This window comes from Eschrichtius robustus, chromosome 11 (genome assembly GCF_028021215.1).
Source record: "Eschrichtius robustus isolate mEscRob2 chromosome 11, mEscRob2.pri, whole genome shotgun sequence".
NCBI classification, from domain to species: domain Eukaryota; kingdom Metazoa; phylum Chordata; class Mammalia; order Artiodactyla; family Eschrichtiidae; genus Eschrichtius; species Eschrichtius robustus.
The window spans coordinates 82,969,805-82,985,425 of NC_090834.1; the positions used below are offsets into that span (position 1 = coordinate 82,969,805).

Consider the following 15,621-nt stretch of genomic DNA (forward strand, 5'->3'; position numbering starts at 1 on the left):
TAAGTAATGACAGATATAAAAAATGTCCAATTACTAAATATATGAAAAGGTTTAAATCATTCAATTATACTCTGCTACCTGCTTAATCATTGAGGTGGGGACTTCATATTCATTATTTTAATCTGTTCTCAAAATAAATCTTCAGTAGTTATTATCATCTCCTTTAACACGTAACAACAACTAACTTTTACTAAGTGCTTCCTATATAATAGGCCACATCCTGCTGTTCACTGAGTCCCCAAAACACTATGAGGTGAATGTTATTCTCCCCTTTCACTGATAATCCAGACAGAGAGAGGTTAAAGATCCAAGGTCTCAGTTTTGAATCCAGGATGTATGACTCAAGAATTTATGCTTTTAACCTCTCTACTACTGCCTAACATCTGGCTTATAGATGAAGAGACTGAGGCTCAGAGAAGTTAAGTAACTTTTCCAAGATCACAGATTTAGAACAGCAAGACTAGAATTTAAGCCTAGTTCCATGTTACTCCAAAGCCCAGGGTTCCTTATAATTCAGTGTAATTTAACTAACTTTATGGTAATGCTGACTCTAAAAATGACTTGAAGTGACCCTCCTTTTCTTAGTGTAACAAGTGACTTCTAGTGAGGCTGGAGATAAAGCTAAATACCATAAACTGAGCTCCACAATACCACTGATTCACTAGATCAGTGTTTTCCAAACTGTGAGTCTAAAACCAATGTCTGGGTTATGACTAGCCTTTAAAAAAGAAAAGAAAAGAAAAGAAAAATTAGAATAGAATAGAATATTGCCAGGTTCTGCACAAAATTAAGATATTTCAGATACATATGTAAGCAGGCATTACATATATGTATGCATTTGTGTGTGACATGAAGCAAAGTAGATTTCTCACTGTGAACAAATATTTTGAAAGTTACTAAACTAAATAATGGGATTAGTAATGTTAAAACTTGAGGTTGAAGTAAGAGAAGTAAGAGTCTGGGGTCTCAACAACACACTAATTCTGAAAATAAATGTAAAAGTATTTAGAAGGCTATGACCAAAGAGAGTGGCCAAGACGATGGAGGAGAGAGACCCTGAGCTCACCTCCTCTCAAAAGCACAACCAAAAAATCACAACTATCTACAGAACAACAATCAATGAAAAAGACTGGAACCTACCAGAAAAGATCTTCTACCACTAGAGACATAAAGAAGGAACCACAATGACGGGTAGGAGGGACAGACTCACATTACCCGCAAGGGTGGGCAACCCACAAAGTAGAGAATAAATACACTGCAGAGGCTCTCCCACAGGAATGAGAGTTCTGAGCCCCAGGTGAGGCTCCCCAGCCCTGGGGTCCAGCACTGGGAATACGAGTCCCCAGAGCATTTGGCTTTGAAGGTCAGCGGGGCTTAACTGCAGGAGACCCACAGAATTGGGGGAAAAGAGATTTCAAACTTAAAGGGTGCATACAAAATGTTATGCATACTGGGACCCAGGGCAAAAGCAGTAATTTGATAGGAGCCTGGGCCAGACCTACCTACTGGTTTTGGAGAGTCTCCTAGGGAGGCATGAGGTGGCTGCGACGCACCCTGGGGACGTGGACACTGGTGACATGCACATTTGAGGGCATTCAGCTGTGTGAGCTGATGGAGGCTGCCATCTTGGCTCACTATCACTGAGACCTGGACCCACCCAAAACCCTGTAGGTGCCAGTGCTGGGATGCCTCCGGCCAAACAACTAACTGAACAGAGACAAAGTCTCACCTACCAACAGACAGGCTGACTAAAGACTTCCTGAACAAACAGCCACCTCCAGACAAGGCCCTAAACACAGCTTTCCCCATCAGAGGGCCAAGACCCAGCTTTACCCACGAGTGGGCAGGCACCGGCCCTTCCCACCAGGAAGCCTGCACAAGCCTCCGGACCACCTCATCCACCAGGGGGCAGACCAGAAGCAAGAAAACTACAATACCACAGCTCGCACACCGAGTCCAGCAACAGCAGGCCAGGCCCTACCCTGGGACCGCCTGGGCCCTGGCCCTGCCCAATAGAAGGCTAACACAACCTTTGGGACACCCTGGGATACCCAGCGATATCACAGTTGGGATCACAGTTGGGATACCCAACTGTGTCAGGAACCAGCCCCCCAACACCAGATTTAAAACAAGCTCTGGGATCCCTGGGCCCTGAAGCCAGGCTCCAGGACCCAGCTCTGCCAGTAGTCCTGCACTAACCCCAGGATTTGGCTTCACCTGCCAGTAGGTGGGCAACACTCCAGAGTCTTCAGGATCCTGACTCCAGCCACCAGTGAGCCAGCACTACCCCCAGGACCCCTTAAGGTTCTGCAACAGCTGCCTCACGACCAGGCCCCACTAAACAACAGCCAGCAGAGTTCACATAAGGCAGTGCCTGGCAACCAAATAGACTAGTGGCCAACCAAGCCTACTAGACCACCCACACAGCCTGCCAGAACAGAAGGACCCATGAAGGCATATAGCTTGGGTGACGAGACAGAAGTGCACTGCCGGAACACATAGGACGTCTCCTATAGAAGACTACTTCTGCAAGGTCGAGAAAGGTAACTACCCTGCCACATACGTAAAAATACAAATACCAACACAGACAGCAAATGAATATGTTCCAGATGAAGGAACAAGATAAAACCCCAAAAGAACTAAGTGAAGTGGAGATAGGCAATCTACCTGAGAAAGAGTTCAGAGTAATGATCATAAAGATGAGGAAAGAACTTGAGAGGAGAATGGATGCCAGAGCGAGAAGTTAGAAGTTTTTAACAAAGAGTTAGAAAATATAAAGAACAGCCAAACAGAGATGAATACAATAACTGAAATGAAAAATACCCTAGAAGGAATCAATAGTAGACTAAATGAGACAGAAGAATGGATCAGTGAGCTGGAAGATAGAGTAGTAGAAATCACTGCCACTGAAGAGAAAACAGAATGAAAACAAATGAGGACAGTATAAGAGACATCTGGGACAACATCAAGCATACAAATACTTGCATTATAGGGGTGACAGAAGGATAAGAGAGAGAGAAAGGGCCAGAGAAAATATTGAAAGACATAATAGCTGAAAACTCCCCTGACCTGGGAAAGGAGAATGTTACCCAAGGCCAGGAAGCACAGAGTGTCCCATACAGGATGAACCTAAAGACGAACACACCAAGACACACTGTAACCAAAATGACAAAAATTAAAGATAAAGAGAGAATATTAAAAGCAGCTAGGGAAAAGCAACAAATAACATACAAGGGAACTCCCTTAAGGCTATCCACTGAGTTTTCAGCAGAAATTCTGCAGGCCAGAAGGGAGTGGCATGATATATTTAAAGTGATGAAAGGGAAAAACCTACAACCAAGAATGCTCTACCCAGCGAGGCTCTCATTCAGATTAGATGGAGAAATCAAAAACTTTTCAGACAAGCAAAAGCTAAAAGAATTCAGCACCACCAAACCAGTGTTACAACAAATGTAAAAGAAACTTCTCTAGGCGAAAAAAAAAGGCCACAACTAGAAACAAGAAAATTACAAAATGAAAAAGCTCCCTGGTAAAGGCAAACATACAGTAAAGGTAGGAAAATATCCACACACAAACATGATATCAAAACCAGCAATCGTGAGAAGAAATTACAAATGCAAGATATTGGAAATGCATTTGAAATTAAGAGACCAGCAACTTAAACCTTGTGTATACATACAGAATGCTATATCAAAGCCTCATGGGAACCACTAACAAAAAATCTACAACAGATACACACACAAAATAGAAAAAGTAACCAAACACACCTCTAAAGATAGTCATCAAATCAGGAGAAGAGAACAAAAGAGAAAGGGAAGAAAAAAACCTACAAAAACAAATCCTAAACAATTAACAAGATGGCAAGAAGAACATACATATTGATAATTACATTAAATGCAGATGAACTAAATGCTCCAACCAAAAGACACAGACTGGCTGAATGCATACAAAAACAAGACCCATATATGTGCTGTCTACAAGAGACCCACTTCAGATCTAGGGACACCCACAGACTAAAAGTGAGGGGATGGAAAAAGGTATTCCATGCAAACGGAATTCAAAAGAAAGCTGTAGTAGCAAAACTCATATCAGACAAAATAGACTTTAAGATAGAGACTGTTACAAGAGACAAGGACACTACATAATGATCAAGGGATCAATCCACGAAGAAGATATAACAATGGTAAATATATATGCACCCAACACAGGAGCACCACAATATATAAGGCAACTGGTAACAGCCATAAAAGGAGAAATCGACAGGAACACAATAATAGTGGGGTACTTTAAAATCCCACTCACATCACTGGACAGATCATCCAGACAGAAAATCAGTTAAGTAAACACGGGCCTTAAATGACACTTTAGACCAGATAGACTTAATTGATATTTATAGAACATTCCATCGAGAGCAGCAGACTACATATTCTTCTCAAGTGCACATGGAACGTTCTCCAGGACAGATCACATGCTGGGCCACAAAGCAAACCTTGGTAAATTTAAGAAAGCTGAAATCATATCAATCATCTTTTCTGACCACAACACTATGAGATGAGAAATCAACTGCAAGAACAAAAAGTGTAAAAAACACAAACATGTGGAGGCTAAGCAATATGTTACTAAACATAGATCACTGAAGAAATTAAAGAGGAAATAAAAAAAAAAACCTAGAGACAAACAAAAATGAAAACACAATGATCCAAAAGCTTTGAGATGTAACAAAAGCAGTTCTAAGAGGAAAGTTTATGTCAATACAATCTTACCTCAGGAAACAAGAAAATCTCAAATAAACAACCTAACCTTACACCTAAAGCAACTAGAGAAAGAAGAACAAACAAAACCCAAAGTTAGTAGAAGGAAAGAAATCATAAAGATCAGAGCATAAATAAATGAAATAGACACAAAGAAAACAATAGAAAAGATCAATGAAAGTAAAAACTGGTTCTCTGAAAAGATAAACAAAATTGATAAACCTTTAGTCAGACTCATCAAGAAAAAAAGGGAGAGGGCTGAAATTAATGAAATTAGAAATGAAAATGAGAAGCTACAACTGACACCACAGAAATACAAAGGATCATAAGAGACTACTACAAGCAACTATATGTCAATAAATGGACAACCTAGAAGAAATGGACAAACCCTTAGAAAGGTACAATCTTCCAAGACTGAACCAGAAGAAATAGAAAATATGAACAGACCAATCACAAGTACTGAAACTGAAACTGTGATTTAAAAATTCCCAACAAACAGAAGTCCGGACCAGATGACTTCACAGGTGAATTTTATAAAACATTTAGAGAAGAGTTAACACCTATCCTTCTGAAGCTATTCCAAAAAAAACTGGAGAGAAAGGAACACTCCCAAACTCATTCTATGAGGCCACCATCACCCTGATACCAAAACCAGACAATTATACCACAAAAAAAGAAAATTACAGGCCAGTATCACTGATGAACATAGATGCAAAAATCCTCAACAAAATACTAGCAAACAGAATCCAACAATACATTAAAAGGATCATACACCATGATCAAGTGGAATTTATCCCAGGGATGCAAGGATTCTTCAATATCCAGAAATCAATCAGTGTGATACACCACATTAACAAATTGAAGACTAACAAACGTATCACCATCTCAATAGATGCAGAAAAAACATTTGACAAAATTCTACACCCATTTATGATAAAAACTCTTCAGAAAGTGGGCTTAGAGGGAACCTACCTCAACAAACTAAAGGCCATATGTGATAAACCCACAGCTAACATCATACTCAATGGTGAAAAGCTTAAAGCATTTCTTCTAGGATTTAGGAACAAGACAAGGATGTCCACGTCGCCACTTTTATTCAGCATAGTTCTGGAAGTCCCAGCCACAGCAATCAGAGAAGAAAAAGAAATAAGAGGAATCCAAATTGGAAAAGAAGAAGTAAAACGGTCACTGTTTGCAGATGACATGATACTACACATAGAAAATCCTAATGATGCTATCAGAAAACTACTAGAGCTCATCAATGAATTCAGTAAATTGCAGGATACAAAATTAATACACAGAAATCTGCTGCATGTCTATACACTAACAATGAAAGAGCAGAAAGAGAAATTACGGAAACAATTCCATTTACCATCACATCAAAAAGAGTAAAATACCTAGGAATAAACCTACCTAAGGAGCCAAAAGACCTGTACTCAGAAAACTATAAGACCTTGATGAAAGAAACCGAAGACGACACACACAGATGGAAAGATATACCATGTTCCTGGATTGGAAGAATCAATATTGTCTAAATGACTACACTACCCAAGGCAATCTACAGATTCAGTGTAATCCCTATCAAATTACCAACGGCATTTTTCATAGAACTAGAACAAAAGAATCTTAAGATTTGTAAGGAAATACAAAAGACCCCAAATAGCCAAAAGACCCCAATAGCAGTCCTGAGAAAGAAAAACAGTGCAAGAGGAAATCTGGCTCCCTGACTTCAGGCTATACTACAAAGCTACAGTAATCAAAACAGTACGGTATTGGTGCAAAAACCAGAAATATAGTTCAATGGAACAGGATAGAAAGCCCAGAAATAAACCCACGCACCTATGGTCAATTAATCTTTGACAAAACAGGCAAGAATATACAATGGAGAAAAGACAGTCTCTTCAATAAGTGGTGCTGGGAAAACTGGACAGCTACATGTAAATGAATAATATTAGACTATTCTCTAACACCATATACAAAAATGAACTCAAAATGGATTAAAGCCCAAAATGTAAAGCCAGATACTATAAAACTCTTAGAGGAAAACATAGGCAAGAACACTCTTTGTCATAAACTGCATTAATATTTTTTTGGATCTGTCTTTTATAGTAATGGAAATAAAAGCAAAAACAAATAAATGGGACCTAATTAAACTTAAAAGCTTATATAAACAGCAAAGGAAACCACCAACAAAATGAAAAGACAACCTACGGAATGGGAGAAAATATTTGCAAATGATACAACGCACAAGGGATTAATTTCCAAAATATACAAAAAGCTCATACAGCTTAATATCAAAAAAAACAAACAACAGAATCAAAAAACAGGCAGAAAATGTAAATAGACATTTCTCCAAAGACATACAGATGGCCCACAGGCACATGAAAAGATGCTCAACATCGCTAATTACAGAGAAATGCAAATCAAAACTACAATAAAGTATCATCTCACGCTGGTCAGAATGGCCATCATCAAATAATCTACAAATAATAAATGGTGGCGAGGGTGAGGAGGAAAGGGAACCCTCCTACACTGTTGGTGGGAATATAAATTGGTGTACCCACTATGGAGAACAGTATGGAGGTTCCTTAAAAAATTAAAAATTGAGTTACCCTATGATCCAACAATTCCACTCCTGGGTATATATCCAGAACAGATGAAAACTCTAATTTGAAAAGATACATGCATCCCAATGTTCACAGCACCACTATTTCAAACAGCCAAGACATGGAAGCAACCTAAATGTTCATCAACAGATGAATGGATAAAAAAGATGTGGGATATATATATATATATATACACACACACACACACACACACATATACACACATACACACACATACAATGGACTATTGCTCAGCCATAAAAATGAATGAAATAATGCCATTTGTAGCAACATGGATGGACCTAGAAATTATCAGACTGAAGTAAGTCAGACTGAGAAAGACAAATATCATATGGTATCACTTATATGTGGAATCTACAAAAATGATACAAATGAATGTATTTACAAAGCAGAAATAGACTCATAGACATAGAAAACAAACTTACGATTACCAAAGGGGAAAGATGGGGGAGGGAAAAATTAGGAGCTTGGGATTAACAGATACACACTACTGTATATAAAATACATCAGCAACAAGGATTTACTGTATAGCACAGGTAACTATATTCAGTGTCTTGTAAAAACCTATAATGGAAAAGAATCTGAAAAATGTGTATATATATGTGTGCATATGTATATATAAAACTGAATCAGCTTGCTATACATCTGAAACTAATACAACATTGTAAATCAACCATAATTCAATAAAAAAGAGAAAGAAAAAGACTGTGACTAGCAATGATATCAACAACAATACCAATAAAAACACCAGCCATCTTTATAATTTGTCTCATTTAATCCTCTAAACCAGGGGTCCCCCACCCCCTGGGCTGTGGACTAGTACTGGTTCGCAGCCTGTTAGGAACTGGGCCGCACAGCAGGAGGTGAGTGGTGGGCGAGTGAGCAAAGCTTCATCTGCCGCTCCCTATTGCTCGCATTACCGCCTGCACCACCCCCCCCTCCCCAAATCCGTGGAAAAACTGTCTTCCATGAAACTGGTCCCTGGTGCCAAAAAGGCTGGGGACCGCTGCTCTAAAAAACCCTGTGACCAGATAGCATTATTTTATCCTTACTGTAGAGATGAGGAAATGGAAGTGTAAAAGTTTAAATAAGCCTGCCTGCCATCAAGCCATAAGGTCTTTCTCAAGTCCTGTGCCCTTCTAAGTAGAAACAAGTACTACTGTGTACTTTTCCAGGAATAAATTTGTATTCAGAATACAAAGTACACTGCAATAGGGAAATTGCAGAATGTACTGGTTTCTACAATCATTTGAATCATGCCAAGACTGCCTACCTGGCTAGAAAGCCATCACAGAAAGAACAACTAGTTTCAAAACTGAAATGGAAAATTTACTCCAAGAAGATCATGGAGGGCAAAGTTTCAATTCCAAGGATTTTACAGTAACAGGGATAGTAATAGATTAGAGTAAACTTAAATATGCAACAATAGTGAACTGGTTAACTATATTCTATTATATATTCAATACATTCTAAATATATTTTAATAATCTTAGCCATTTTTAAGTGATGCTATAAAAATATTTAATGATACAGAAACATATTAATAATGCAATAAGCAGAAAAAAGCAGGTTACAAAAGAGTGATCCTATTTATTAAAAACAAGACATATCCCTCACCACTCAAATCTACCTGGTTTCTGTGTCTGGATAGAGAGAATTCAGTTGGTCTAGATACTGGAGGATGTCAAACTATCCAAATCTATTTGGCTGCTAGGTTCTAAACAGCAAATGATAAGAGTTCAAAGAATGACGGATTCATGTGAAAATGTATCTCAAACTATTTTTTGAGTTTGGACAGAGTTCAGAGAGAATCACAAATACAAAAATGTCCACAAGTGAGGCAGGGAGGCAAAGAGAAACTGAAAAAACCTGAAAGCCCAGAAGATTCCCATCTCCCAGCACAAACTCACTCTGGGGCACATGCTCTGAGTGATATGGGGGTAGATTTCCAGCCTCTACTTCAATTTTTATTTCTCTTAAAAATTTTACCAAGTATATGCAGCAGACTTTAGTTAAATGTACATATGGTGACACTATATGAATATACATTTGCACATATGTTTTTTAAAATTTACATAGAAGAAAATGTGGAAGGCTATATGCCATAATATTAAGAATAGTTATGGGGACTTCCCTGGTGGCGCAGTGGCTGGGAGTCTGCCTGCCAATGCAGGGGACACAGGTTCGAGCCGTGGTCCGGGAAGATCCCACATGCCGCAGAGCAACTAAGCCCGTGCGCCACAACTACTGAGCCTGCGCTCTAGAGCCCGCGTGCCACAACTACTGAAGCCCGCGCGCCTAGAACCCATGCTCCATCCGCAACAAGAGAAGCCTGCGCACCGCAACAAAGAGTAGCCCCTGCTTACCACAACTTGAAAAAGCCCAAGTGCAGCAACGAAGATTCATTGCAGCCAAAAATAAATAAATACATTTATTTAAAAAAAACAAAACAAAAACAAACCATAGTTATCTTCAGGGGACAATTTTCATTTTCCCCTGAAAATATTATAAATAAAATAAAATTTCACAGAGATTTTCATTTTCCTAATTATGCTTAGCTGTATTTTCCAAATGTTCTTATAATGAACATGTATTGTTTCTCCAGTAAGTTATTAATATCAATATAGCAAACTGATACAAGAAAATGCAAGAAGTCTGTTGTGAGGGATAATAACACTAACATTTTAATTTCGACAGCAGCTCTACTTTGTGAGCTCATGGATTAAATAGAAAGAATACTGTCTAGTTTTACCTCTAGAGCCTTCTGTTGCAGACGGTCACGTTCTACTTTTTCTTTGCCAACAAACCACACTTCCCACGGTGTCAGGCTGCTTTCTGGTAACTGCACCTGTTTCTGTTCTTCTTGGTTATCTTCGGATCCAACCACACTATTGCAAAAGAGAGGATACTACGGCATTTGTACTCAAAACTCTTTGGCTTAGCAGTCAAAATCACTTAGCTGTACAATGAAAGCAGAACTTCACGACATATTTACAATACTGTGATTTTTATATATAAATATGCTGAATTAATCATATATAAATATACACTTGAAAAACCATGAACAGAAAGTCCAATGTTTGAATTAGTTTATCCTTCAGACTGCCTTTGAATTCTCTCATCTTCTAAAATCACACCCAGTCCATTTGCCTCAATTACAACAATTTTTTTTATTCTTAAAAATCTTATATCTGGACTACTAATTACAACACATGATTCTAACCAGATCCTGAAGCAGACTTTTCCCTTTTCCTCCTTTAAATATTTCACGAAGGGAAGAATACATACCTACACAGCGAGGATGGTAAAGCTAATGTGGTAACAATTAAGGTTTTGGTGTGAAGGGTAGACAGAGTGCTTTACGCTCTCAAATTTTCTGTAAGTTTGAAATTGTTTTGAAATAAAAAGGTATCAAAAATATATGGTCCTTGTATTCTTTCATGTTTTGGGGGACTCCCTTTTGCCAGTTCTCGGGTAGGGTGTCCACAGCTCCCCAGAGTTGGGTTACCTCCTACCATAGTCTCCACCACGAACCTCTGTCCATCTGTCTCTTCTGGGTATGTGGAAAAGTAAGCACTCACTCAAGCTCAAAAGAAGAGGGGAGGAGAAGTACTGCGAGTACATATGTACATAAAGAACACAGTGCCTTGGCCAGATACACAAGCCCCACAAAACAGGAAAAGCTGAACCATGAGCGCCCATGGAAAGAAAGCTTGTTCAGGACCCGAGGCAGCTCCAAACACTATGTTATTATAGACTCAGCCCCTCTTTGTCTCTAACATTCCTGCTTCAGGCAACCAATTGCCTCACCCACTGCCATGCTCAGCTTTTTCTGCCTTGTAGCTTCCATTTACTGGTTTTTTTCTGCTATTTCTTCATTCATCCATGTCATTACGGAATTTGTATTCTAGTGGGAAAGGGACACTGTTGATGTGTCGTTTATTTCCCATACATCGTTCCTTCTCAGTCTTGCAGACCACCTCATCCTCCCATAGCTTCAACTGTCACTAGGTGTTGATGAGGCCTGGATCAGGCATTCCTCAGCTCCAATCTTTCATTTTCAACCATTTGATAGACAGCTCCACTTAAATACCAAACTCAGTCAGTCTAAAGCAAGTCTAATCATCTACCACCCACTCACCACCCTCCCCGGCAAGAAGAATCTCACTCCTTCTCTTATAATCCTACCTCGGTGAAGAGTGCCAACATCCACCCAGTCAGCCAAGCCAGAAGCCAGATCTCTGACTCCTGCTCCCCGTCCACATCTGGTACCTCTAGGTCCCACACCCATATAATCACCTCATCCCGTCTATTTTACTTCTTTCAGTTTTCTCAAGCCATTCTTCTCTTCTACAACCTCACAACTGCTGTCTGGTCATAACCGGCCTTTCTCCCTCCATTTCAAACTATTCTCCACTGTTGCCAGATTCATCCTTCAAATGCATCCTTCCGACACGTCACTCCCCATCTCAAAATTCTTCAGTGCTCCTCTGCCCACAGGGTGAAATCCACACTCCATAGCCTGACACCCATGAATCGGCCCCGCTTATCTTCCAGCCTCTTCTTCCACCAATAGCTTATCTGGACTCTACATTTCAGTCTTATTGAACTTAGGCACGTTGATGAATATGCCACGCCCTTGTGCTCTGCAGCTTTACTTAAAATTCTGAAATTCTTTTCCTCCACCTCCACACATGGCCAAAGTAAGAGTTTAGATTTGGGAGTAAAACATTTCGGTGAATCTCTACCTGCTGCTTCCTAGCTATGTACATGTTTTAACCTCTTTAAGCCTCTGTTCCTCATCTGTTAAGTGGAGAAAATAGTAGTGGCTACCTCACAGGTACTGTGGCATGAACAATCCACACTAAAGCACTTAGCTCAGTCCCGGGCACTCAGGAAGCATTTGGAACGTGTCAGTTAGTAGTACTAGGAGGAGTATAGCTAATTCCTACTCTCCCTTTAAGATTTAACTCAGGTTTTAATCTTTATTGCCTCATTCTGCAAAAAATCTGGACTTGGTGCCTTAGGCTTTCTGTCACTTGTCCATCTCTGCCAGAAACCATGAATTCCTAACAGACGGAAGACATGTCTTAACTCATTTTTTATTTCAAGAGTCTAGCTTAGAGCCTAGAATATAGTAGCCTCCTAAGAAATGTTTGTTGAAAGAAGAAATCAGTGAGATCAGTGTTTTCTTTTTAAAATGACACTTTAAATATTACATTTAGGGTATAAAGAAATAGGAGCAATGGGCCTACTGATACTGATACTCATCAGTTTTAACAAATATATTCAAAATGTGTGGCATATATACTACAGCTCTACTCATAATCAAGAGAGGCTTGATAAGCAGCTGTTTATGACCAAGATGTTTATTAAGGCACGGGTTTCCTAATGGGTTTCCAGGATAAAGCTGAACAAACAGCAGGCCCAATGCATATTATAAAAGACTCCAGGAAAATATTTCTCATTATCTTGTCTGAAGTCACCTGTGAGCTTTACCTCAGTGCTATCCAACACACTTGAAGGTCAGTGCATCCTCTAAGCACAGCTCTATGCACCTAAAATACCTGCAGCTCAATCCCATCACGTGCAGCTGATGCCTGAGTCTATCCCAAAAAAGCCTCACCCTATTAGTTTTGCCACAGTCAGATCCCTGTGGCAGGTGAAGGATGGAAAAAAAAAAAAAAGGCATAAAATTCCACGCTCTGGTCCACAAGAGGCTGCTCACCGCCCAGAACTGTGGCTGGACTACGTCTCAGGCACCTGCTCTCCTCATCCCATCACCCCCAAACTGTCAGGGCACCAACTAAAGGCCAGAGGTAGGGAGGAGGAATAAGGCAATGTTCTAAACACTTCTCTTTCCTGAAAAGAAGTGCTGGGTTTTCTGAAGCATTTGAAAACAATCACCACAACTATCTGTTCTCTAGGAAGTGGGAAATAGGCATTCCTTCAGCATATGTTTATTGAACACCTAATAAGCATCTGGCACTTGCCACACACAGGCCTGACAATTCCTGCATTCTCTCCAGACCACATCTTACCTACCGCCTTGATTGAGAGGGGATGAACTGTGATAAGGAAGACAGCTATGGCCCTGGGGTGTTACCAGCTCATTCGGGCTTTGGCTGAGGTTTGACATAAATATGACTGGCTCCTCTTGTAGTGAGCTCCATTTGGTCAGGGCTTTGGCTCTTGGAAGCTAATGCAAGGTCTCAGTAGCTGAGCTGTAGTTTTGATGGCCATCATTCCTTGGGTTGCTAAATTGTCTACATTGCTTAGTCCTGCTGATTAGGCTTAGAAGGTATTTTCCAAAGCCTTAACATTTATTTTAAAAATCACTGAGACCAACTCAATCCTGAAGAATCTGTACAAAGGCCCACATGAAAATGGACTCCTGAAACTGTTTCTTGTTGTTACAACCAGTCTGGACAAGTGAATTGCTGGGTTACTCTTACTGACCTCCACTCCTACCAAAGTACTAAAGTTTACTTCTCATTCTTAAGACTCACTGTTGTAACTGTGTATGTGAGTCACTTCATATGGTTCCATATTCCATTTACTCATTCTTTGTATGCATGTCTTAGAGCAAAGGGGTTTAACTGGTTGCTTACACATAAAGCATGGGTTCTTTGGTCTGTATTTCTTAGATCTCCTGTATTGTGCCTTGTGCAGCTTGACAATCAGAAACTTGTAAATGCTTCCTTTAGATGACATAATGAGTCTACCTCAGAATGGACCTGCATCACTAAGTCTGTCCCAGAAAAAGATATTCCTGCAGGGATAGGCCCATTGCTCCTATTTCTTTATACCCAACAACAGGCACGTAGCATAGGAAAGAGAAAACGTGATCAATATACCTTGGGACTAGGCCCAGCTTTGCTAATAACTAGGTGTATGCCTTTGAATTAGACTTTTTATTTGTATTCTGAGCCAGTTTTGTTACCTGTAAAATGAGTGGCTGGATGTAGGTTTTAATTCCATGAGAGTAGAGACAATGCCTATCTTGTTTATGGGCCCCATATGGCACAAACTAAATGTTTGCCTAATGAACTGCAGAAATAAATAAATTAAGATGGCTTTAATAATCCCTTTGATTCTAACATTCTCTGATTCAATGACTTCTTTTCTACGCTTAAGCGCTCAGAGCAGACCCAACATTGTCTCTGGATGCTGAAGTTGACATTGCTAGCCTCCAACCTTCAGCTCTTAATCTATGACATAAAAAGTATACTGCTTACTAAAACATACTTCACTTACAATCAGATTTTTTTCAAAATAGCTCCAGGTATCACTAAGGTGCAGTAAACCACATTTTGGTGTTAAGGGTTTGGACAAGAGTTCTAGTGTCCCCAGTCTGTTTTCTGAGTTTTCATAAAACTCCTGAAGTTGTAGCAAGATTTTATGTTTAAGACTAGGTGCGTTTCTCTGGGGAGCGAGACTGTAGGAATCATCACATTCTCAGGAAAAAGGACTAAGAACGATGATAAATCTGTGGTCACGTGTAAGAACCGGCCCAGACTCTATGTGCCAAAAGGAGCAGCACCTGTAGATGCAGGTGCCCGTGCAGCCTTTGAGAGGGAAGACAAGAGGGTGTTTGGCCGCCAGAGGAAAGTACTTAGAAGGGTCTAAGGAATCTTGAGAGGGGCTGAATCGGCCGGCGGCCTCGGGTTTACCTGGAGCACCCCTGTAACTCCATTCCTCTCAGGCTCTCCACCTTGGCCTCTGAGTCATGAGCATCTTCGTCCACATCTACCTCCTCCTCCCCGTCACCGTCGTCGTCGTCAAACGGGAAGCTCTGGTGGCCGAGGGGAGACAACAGCGACATGGTGGAACAGCCGCAGCTCAGCGGCGGCGACAGCGAGCGCACCTCTACCGCCTCTAGCCCCTGCCCCCGGGCGCCCGCCATGAGGACGGAGAAGGAGCCCGAGGAGGGCCGAGGCCTGGACCTGCAGTCGGCCAAGAACCGGGAGTCGGGAAGAGGCCCCCACCACCCCACAGCCCACATGGAGCCCGCCAAGTTCAAACCGGCAGGGCGGCGGCGGCGGCGGGGACGTGCTCTCCCAGCAGGCCCCGCGCGCGGCGGCGCGGCCAATCCGGGCGGGCCCTGACTTCGCGTTGCCATGGCGACGCGTAGAGGCCGCCTGGGCTTTGTCCAGGCCTGTGGCCGGTGGCCTCCTGCGCTCTGCAGTCTCTTGGCCGCCCTCCCTCCTCCCCTGCCTGGACCTGCGCTGCTTCTTCTGACT

General features: G+C 41.0%; 1 protein-coding gene across 1 annotated transcript in view; it reads right to left on the reverse strand.

The window, feature by feature from the left end:
* The window catches only part of CCDC34 (coiled-coil domain containing 34), a 37,297-nt gene extending 21,867 nt beyond the window's left edge, over nucleotides 1-15,430 (reverse strand). Inside the window, exons 1-2 of the mRNA XM_068555504.1 lie at nucleotides 15,052-15,430; nucleotides 10,131-10,266 (exon numbers count right to left, since the gene is read on the reverse strand). Of these exons, the coding sequence (XP_068411605.1) occupies nucleotides 10,131-10,266; nucleotides 15,052-15,383 (468 nt within the window). The 5' untranslated portion in view covers nucleotides 15,384-15,430. The remainder of the gene's footprint in view (nucleotides 1-10,130; nucleotides 10,267-15,051) is intronic.
* Nucleotides 15,431-15,621: the final 191 nt, after the last annotated feature.